An 8,236-nucleotide genomic window follows, 5' to 3' on the forward strand; every position below is an offset into this window, starting at 1 on the left:
TTGATTCCAAGTTTAGTTAATATACAAGTTCTGGATTTTGTGTTCATTATGTGTTTCTAAAGTTTAAGCCTTGGGTTTGGTTGACCTTTCTATAATTGTTAGTGTTTATTATTTGGTTATTTGACTGCTATGATTTGAGCAAGTTATTTAGCACTTTGGCTCTTTAAATCATGATTAATCTGGTACCATTGATTGTGATTATTTAAGGTGTTGTTTCTGCAATGAAAATTGAGATTTAACACTAGTTCAAGAAGTGCTAAACATAGGGAGTACACTCACGAAAGTAGAGGTGCCACTTATGTGGTTTTTGTGATTCATTTCCAATGTAATTCACTGAAGAAATGAATTGTAGCTAATTTCCATAACATGAGAATAGGTATGGATTAGTTATAAGTATAATTGAATTCACTAGAGTAGGATAAATGCATAAGGAAATTACACCATAACTATTGCCTAGATGTAGTATTAATGATTCCAAATATAGCACTTGCATGTAGTAGTTTTTTAGGGATACCCACAACCTAAGGAGCTTCATTGGTTATTTTGTATAATTTCAGTAAGGTTAAATTTGTTTATAAATCATTGATATGTCTATAATAAAGAGAAGCTTTAGTAATACGGTAATTGTCACTCTTCCTTGTGGGAATCGACCCGATATTTATACCTAACTACTAGTTGATCTGTTATACTTGCAGTGACGGGTGTAATTCGGTATTTTAGCTTGCACGTATGTAAAATACCCGTCACTATGTACAAGTGTTAATTTGCTGTTTAACGATAGAGCATAATTGAGCCCCTTTTAATTCCATAATCCCCAATTAATTAGGCTAAATCTTTGAAATTTAAACCATCTTTAGGCTTCATGATTTCAAGTTTTTTGATTGGTTTCTTCTGATTGTGAATTTTATTGTGAATTGTGCTCCAGGAAAAATAGTTGGTCGACCAAAAAGATGCCCTAAAATACTATCCACCTTTGAAAATACAGTAGTAACTCTTTTTGCGCCACCTTTTATCCTTTCTAAAAGAACAACTCCAATTTTTATAGGATTTAGTTCAAACTATTTTCTCTCCTTTTTTCAGTGGATTGTCTTTTTTTTTTTTTTCAGTGGATTGTCTTTAGAGGTGTCAGTGCATTAAATTGGTTTCCACACAACTAAATTTAAACAACAATCTAGTAGATAACAATGGTCAATCTATAAATTTTTTGAACATTAATTTCAGTGACGAGAACACCATCATCGTAGAGATGAGATTTGGGGTTAGAGGGTTTCTCATTGATGCACGTACGTAAAAGTGATTAGTTTAGGGTATGGGCTATGTGTCTAATTTAATAACTAACATTCTTGTCTGTCTAAAAAATGGGTATTTGTCCCTAACAAAATTTGAATAAAAGCAGCCTTGATAAATAAATTATGATCCCCTTTTTCTTTATTTTGTTGTAATATTGCATAACTATGCTATATATTTGATTCTTTCTTTTTCGGTTATATATGCGCAGATAGATACAGATCGGATAGCCTTCATAACGTGAACGGATGGTACTTCTTCACCTATTTGACGAACAAATACCCCAAAGGCAGCCGTCCCTCTCGATCATGTGGAGATGGTGGATTTTGGAAACCCACCGGCAAAGACAAGAAGATTTATTACAATGGCAATACCGTCGGATACAGGAAGTCACTAGATTTCTTACTTGGGCCTGGTGAAAAAACGGCTTGGAAGATGCATGAATATAGAATTCATGCAAATAACCCCAAGGTACAAGTCAGTACTTATTTTCTGATTAACTTGCTTTATATATTATTATGCTTCAAGGTATTCTTATAATCTTTTCAATGGACAGTAATAAGAATAACAATTCATGCTATGCTTATTCTCACTTCTTCTCTTCTCCTTCTCATCTGATTATTTCATGAAACATTTTAATGTCTTTTATGTGTTATCTATGCATGTCTTAGTTTGGATATATAGACACATTTTTGGATGTTTATACACATAGTGTGCATAGGTAGCTAGACATATATGTAGCCCAACCAACGACAGGATAAAAAAATTTTTTTTTTTTTTATTTGAAGATGTAACATGCATGCACATGTAAATTTCAGAACCAACATAAAATTATTTAGAAATATATGTAGCCCAACAACATAGAATAGTTTTTTCAAGAGGAAACAAGTTTTTTTTTTATAATTTTCGGGAAGTGGTGATTAAAACTCTTTGACAACCGAGCTCTAGCCACCTAAGTCAAGAACAATTTACTTCTTGATTTCTGTCAGTATGGTACATACATACACTATTATGTAAAAGAGTGGTGTCCACTTCTTAATCTACAAGTCTTTACAACAATATTATACTAAGTGCTCAGTAACCACTTCTCAAATAATATAGGATGTCCATTTGCATGGCTTTTTTCATTTACAAACTCCATTATACATTACTAACATGTTGTTCATTTTTGACAGTCGGATCCAGTTTTATGTAGATTGTATATGAACATAAGACGCAAAAACAAAGATGAAAGTGAAGGTGACACAGTAGAATTGATGAGGGAAAATCTTGACCAGTGTTTTACAGTGAATGAAGCTCCCATGCAGAATGAGGACAATGATTTGGCGGTTGGCAATATTTCCTCTGCTGGTTCTACAAACAATCAATGTATGGAGTATATTACCAGCACTCTAGACACAGGAGGTGATGCCATTTCAAACCAGGTTATCTATGATCTTTCTAGTTTCCAATTTCCTGATCATCCATTTCAAGATTTCCAAGGATACACTAATTCTCATGGTGGGCTCGAAGCAATTACTCAAGAGTTCACTGAACCGTTCCATTTATCAAGGGGTACCATGATCCCCTCTGATTTGAATATGGAGGATGTTTCGAAGTATGCTATTGGTGGTACTGATTTGTCCGACTTAGCATGGCAAATTATGTCAATATGACCTCTCTCCAAATTGATGGTGAGAATTCAGGCAATAAGTTGAAGTATCATACATATTTTGATTACAGTAGTGGTGTTGTTGTATGCAAAGTATAAACAAGGACAAGGATTTTAGCAGGTTTTAATTGCTAATTTCGTCTTGATTGATATTCACTTATGTATATGTTGAGTTTTTTTCTTATGGTCTATGTGTAGTGTATATTTGCGATTTTTCTTCTTCCTTTCAAACATGAATACTTCCACATAGTATGGTTAGCTATATTACAAGCCTTCAAAACAACTTACCTATAAATTATTTTCACATACGCTAGTCTTTAGTTAAAAATAAATACATTGTAATTAGTTAAAAAAATTTTCATAACCATGAGCAGTCAAAAGAATTGGTAGGTCATCAGGACAGATTGCGCTTTTAAAACAAAACTCTATGACGGAAAGACTGAATGCATTATCAATTAATGGTTTGGTGGTTACATTAATTCAGTATGTTCTCCCTTCCAATGAAAAAAGAAAATGACTATATAGCAACCCAAATACTAAATTCAAGTTTTCAAAATCAGGATCCAACGAATAAATCGTTTAAAATCACACATACATACACACATGCATACATCAAATCATAGCTCAGATTATATAATGGGATAATTTCAGAAACCTTCCTTGAGGTTTTTCCTAATCACACCTAGAACCCCTAAAGTTTTTGAAATCACATTTAGCACCCTTAGAATGACAACTTTTGTAGCATATCAACCCCTTTAGGTAAAAATAGTATTAAAAATGTATTTAAGAGAGAGACTATAATATTCTTCCACATTTGCCCTTTTGCAAGTTGATTTTTGAAAACTAGAAGATGAAAATAAAAACAAGTTGATTCCTTTTTGCCTTTTCATATTTCTTATGCAGGAAAAGGCAAGAAAAATGAAAAAACATTTATGTTAGATTATGTAAAAATAAAGTAACAAAAATGACATAAAATTTGGGCACTATTTTTTTTGCATATGCAACCAAAAGATAGGTTTTGAGGTATTTAGACAATCTAAACATAGAAAATCTATCTTTTTTTAACTATGATTTTATCTTGCTATCTAGTTTAATCAGTAAGAGGTGAGGGAAAAATATGTTAAAATCATTCATTTGGTGAAAAAAATGCTGGGATGCAATTGAAATCATGAAAAAAATGCATATTAAATATACCTATATTGGTTTTCAATTATCAAAAACAAAATTTTTGAAAAAATTGGTTAACAAACAGTATTCAAAATTTTTTTTTCCTTTCTATCAAAAACTTTGGCACAGATCTTATAATGGTCATATGAATCAACAAAAATGATACAATTCAGCAGTCATTGTGCTGACACTCCTTCAATTTCTATGTAAATATTGTAGTTCTATTTGTTTTTATTTTCATCTTCTAAAATTTAAAAATCAACTAACAAAAGGGCAAAATTGGAAGAATATTATAGTCCCTCTACTAAACATATTTTTTAATATTATTTTTACATAAAAGGGCTATTATGTTACAAAGGTTGTCATTCTAAGGGTGTTAAGCGTGATTTTAGAAACTTGAGGGGTGTTAGGTGTGATTGGAAAAAACCTCAAGGGAGGTTTTTGAAATCATCTCTTATATAATCCTAATAACAGTACAACAATGATAGATGTCAAGATACTTAAAAAATGCAATGTTATCCAAAAAAACACTTCTTAAATCCAAGGTTATAGACTTGTAGTAATGTCAAGAGGACTTACCCTTAGTGTATCTGAGAGGAAGTATCTCCTTGATTGCAATTGCATCCAGAAGAGGTCCACAGGTAGGATCCTCTTGAATTCCAGGATTATGAAATGTAACCTTGACAACATCAGAAGTTGCCTTAAAAGCCCATGCATAAGTATCACCACCATCGCTGCTAAACAGTGTTTGAATTGGGAGTTCAATCGAAAAACCTGGGACAGAAACCCTTAGCTTCTCATCTTGGGCACAAGTCCTGGTGACTGCAAAGGTCAATGAAGACATTGCTCCAGGTTTCACCTTAACATATTGAGATATGGAAGCCTCATTTCCAAGCCTCACTGCATGAACCCCACGAGGGATTGCATAGTGAAAACCACTAGGTTGCCGTCCACTTGAAACATATTCAACTATGCCATGAATTTCCCATTTGGGCAAGGAGTATTTTCCTATGATCTGTCTTTTCTCAAGGTTTGATACCTTTGGCCCTTCCTCAAAGTTACCATTTTCTAGTAGACCTGCAAAATGTAAACAGGAATATGGTTAGAAAAACATACTGCTGCTAGTTATGAGTAAATTTTTCTCCCTGTTCTTGTATCCTGCCATTGTTCGAATTTTTCAGAAAAAATAATAATAAAGAGGAAGAGTACATAGAAGGTCGGTTCATATCAATGATTAAAAAGAAGTCCAGAGCGAAAAACCTTTTCCAAGTATCGGAAAGACAAGTCAAACACCATAAGATTCAAAATCAAAAATTCAAACGGGTTCATGTTGCTCTTGATGTTGAACATGTTAGAGAAAATTAACGATGCGCATTTGATTTTTCTACAATTTACGTGGATCATGTTTGCATGTCAAGTGAAATTAGGAGGTAAGATTTGATATTCCCTTCGTCATGTACTGAGTGCTGACATAAAAATGATATGGTAAAGTGAATTTATTTGGCATAAACCCAAAAAAAAAAAAAAAATTGTACCAAGGTTATCTCGTACCTAAGAAAATTTCATTTAGCAATTTTATATGAAAAAAATTAAAGACTATTTAAAGCATACCATCAAGAAATGGCGCAACAGCCGCGAAAGAAAGGCTTTGGTAAATACACATTATGAATAAAATGCAGAGGGAGAGAATGGAAGCCATTTTTAGCAGTGAAACTGCCAATGTGGGGCAGGATAAAAGCAAATGAGAATGCGCGCACTCTTCACTTCAAAAAGCATAACATTGGAGCAGGTATACTTATATGTAAAACTTAAGTTAGATGGTCTAAGAATAGATAAGAGGGACGTGTTATCATGCCATAAAATCAGGCTTGAGATGTGTCGGATTGTCTCAATTTCTCGTTCCCAATACCAAAAACAAATATTAGGCCCATCTTGGACATTAATCTAGCCGTTGAAATCAGTGATAAAGTCTGCAATTCCATTTCCAAAGGGGACTGAAGTCTTCATAGGTTGGCGTGATTTGTACTATGTACTTTGAATCCCAATTGATAACTAATCTCGTAATTGATATGAAAGCATTTTACTAGTTATGGTTAGAAGTTTTTGGCGATGTTGAAGATCGGGTAAAAACATCATCCTTAAAATACCAACTCCAAGAATTGCGAGCACGTGGCCGTACTTGGGTACGGTGATGAGAATAAATTTCTTAAGCAGATCCCTCAATCAAGTCTCCATTAGTAGATTTAATAGGTGCCTCCCCTAGTAGTTTAGTTAAAATCTTGATTAAAATACATATCAAGTTTATTTTTTTTGGATTATTATCACTTTATCCCTTTAAACTATATTACTATTATCAATTTAACCCCTAATATTATTTTTTAGTCATTTCACCCCATAAGTAATTCAATCCAACATGTTAAGAAATTTTAGACAAAAATATTCCGTTATTTTATAGCATTATCACATTATTATTATTATCACTTTATCCCTTAAAATTATAGTGATACAATCATTTTAATTCCTAACATTATTTTCTAGGCATTTTATCTCATCATTTTTTTTTGGGTTAACAACATAACAGCCCTCTGTGGTATAACCATCATACAGAAAAGCCCTCTGTGATTTTATATCATACGCGTCGGTACCTCGTGGTTTGAATTATTCTAAAAAGTCGACGGAAATCGTCAAATTTCCTGCGTTTGTATTAAACGCATTGGAAAGGCGCGTGTTTCTTGCGAAAAATAGATTTCTATCACAAATTTTCACCTGATATGCCTACTTTACCCTTCACACTTCAATACAAAAGACAATGTTCTGGTCTTCGGCTTCGGCCAAAATTGAAGGACACACAGCATTTCGATTGTTATTCAGCTAACGTTTTTCGACTTACTTCAGACCATGTACCAGCATGCTTTTAATCCAACAAATAAATACGGGAAGAGCGTTCCAGATACAAATCAATGACCAACTATTTTCGATTGTTAGTTCAGCTATGGTGCCCACAAACAACTCCCAGAGGCCGGCCGCCAGTGTTTATCCAGTCCGCCACAACCGAGTCAGCCGCTGAATCGTTCACCGTGACTCACTTTATCCATCCATCCTCACAACCAGTATAGATAACTCCGGACTTCGGATCGTAAGCTATGTCTTCAGGCCCTAGCAGTTTTCCGACCCCAATAATCCCTGCTCCTTTAAGCATGCGAGGGTTGCTCTTAGGCACTATCAGGGGTTTCTTCTGAGTCAACTCGTGGGCTGGGTAAGGAGCAGGGTCGAAGGAGTCAAGTTGGTAGACTAAAACTCCTACAACAACTGGTAGAACTGATGCGAGAAAAGCAAAGGGCCACCAGCTCTTTTTGGTTCTTTCACCGGAAGTTCCGCCTGACGATGAGGGAGATGGGATGCGAGTTGATTCGGCCATCGGTGCTGGTCAAACTTATACTCAGAGGCTATGCTATTTTTAGCACTTGTTCAGCGGCTTGTAGGAGAAGAGGTGTTGTACTTGTATGATGAATGATGTATGGTTTATGTAGTTATCAAATATCAAAATAAAAGAAGAGAGGACAAAATTACTTCTACAATTCTCTCTCTCTTTGTTGGTTTTGACAGAACGAAAGTGCAAAATTACTTCTGCAATTTTCGCTTATATCATTAGGGTATTTTCGTCTTTTCACTCAACTCCATCTGTTTTAACGATTTCCGTCCATTTTTCAGAATAATTCAAATCACGGGGTACCGACGCGTATGATATGAAACCACAGGGGGCTTTTCTGTATGATAGCTATATCACAGGGGGCTTTTATGTTGTTAACCCTTTTTGTTTAACATAAGTATTTTATTTATTTTAAGAAAATTTTGACAGAGTTTCCCCTTATAAATGGACGAAACTCCCTGCCAACAAACCCAAATTCAAGAAAAATATAACATGCTATCAAGCAACTGATACGAGTGCACCATTTCCTGTCCATGCAAATTTCCCCTCGCGTCTGTCTTGGAATTGTCCTTCCCTGACTAGGCCAGTTACGCTGATGATTTTTTAAGAAATCGAAGAGAGGGAAGACCTAATTTATCCAACCTGACTGCCCCTCTTGCCAGTTTTGGGAGGCGACTTGGTTGGTCATAAACCCTAATCGG

At 34.6% G+C, this 8,236-nt stretch overlaps 3 protein-coding genes across 3 annotated transcripts; 1 reads left to right on the top strand and 2 right to left on the bottom strand.

Annotated features, from left to right (window-relative positions):
* The first annotated feature begins 1,246 nt into the window (after positions 1 to 1,246).
* On the top strand, positions 1,247 to 2,942 carry LOC113758417 (NAC domain-containing protein 2-like). Its single transcript, XM_027301278.1, has 3 exons — positions 1,247 to 1,283; positions 1,499 to 1,758; positions 2,463 to 2,942. Exons 1-3 carry the CDS (start codon positions 1,247 to 1,249, stop codon positions 2,940 to 2,942), a joined length of 777 nt encoding a protein of 258 aa, XP_027157079.1.
* A 1,610-nt stretch (positions 2,943 to 4,552) lies between these two features.
* On the bottom strand, positions 4,553 to 5,804 carry LOC113758418. The gene is made up of 3 exons (XM_027301279.1): positions 5,717 to 5,804; positions 4,685 to 5,182; positions 4,553 to 4,569 (listed from the first exon to the last, which is right to left on the bottom strand). The coding sequence occupies exons 1-3, from the start codon at positions 5,802 to 5,804 to the stop codon at positions 4,553 to 4,555; spliced, it is 603 nt and encodes a 200-aa protein (XP_027157080.1).
* Positions 5,805 to 6,849: 1,045 nt separating this feature from the next.
* On the bottom strand, positions 6,850 to 7,622 carry LOC113758419 (protein STRICTOSIDINE SYNTHASE-LIKE 6-like). Its single transcript, XM_027301280.1, has one exon. It carries the CDS (start codon positions 7,521 to 7,523, stop codon positions 7,188 to 7,190), a length of 336 nt encoding a protein of 111 aa, XP_027157081.1. The 5' UTR covers positions 7,524 to 7,622; the 3' UTR covers positions 6,850 to 7,187.
* Between the last annotated feature and the right edge of the window lie 614 nt (positions 7,623 to 8,236).

Source organism: Coffea eugenioides, unplaced genomic scaffold, assembly GCF_003713205.1.
Source record: "Coffea eugenioides isolate CCC68of unplaced genomic scaffold, Ceug_1.0 ScVebR1_499;HRSCAF=1187, whole genome shotgun sequence".
Taxonomy (NCBI): domain Eukaryota; kingdom Viridiplantae; phylum Streptophyta; class Magnoliopsida; order Gentianales; family Rubiaceae; genus Coffea; species Coffea eugenioides.

Coding starts and splice junctions, on each gene's coding strand:
- LOC113758418 (XM_027301279.1), bottom strand. CDS start 5,804: ATGGCTTCCATTCTCTCCCTCTGCATTTTATTCATAATGTGTATTTAC. Junction 5,183..5,716: donor TGTTGCGCCATTTCTTGATG/GTATGCTTTAAA, acceptor TACATTTTGCAG/GTCTACTAGAAAATGGTAAC.
- LOC113758417 (XM_027301278.1), top strand. CDS start 1,247: ATGAGATTTGGGGTTAGAGGGTTTCTCATTGATGCAC. Junction 1,284..1,498: donor AGGGTTTCTCATTGATGCAC/GTACGTAAAAGT, acceptor ATATATGCGCAG/ATAGATACAGATCGGATAGC. Junction 1,759..2,462: donor TTCATGCAAATAACCCCAAG/GTACAAGTCAGT, acceptor CATTTTTGACAG/TCGGATCCAGTTTTATGTAG.
- LOC113758419 (XM_027301280.1), bottom strand. CDS start 7,523: ATGGCCGAATCAACTCGCATCCCATCTCCCTCATCGTCAGGCGGAACT.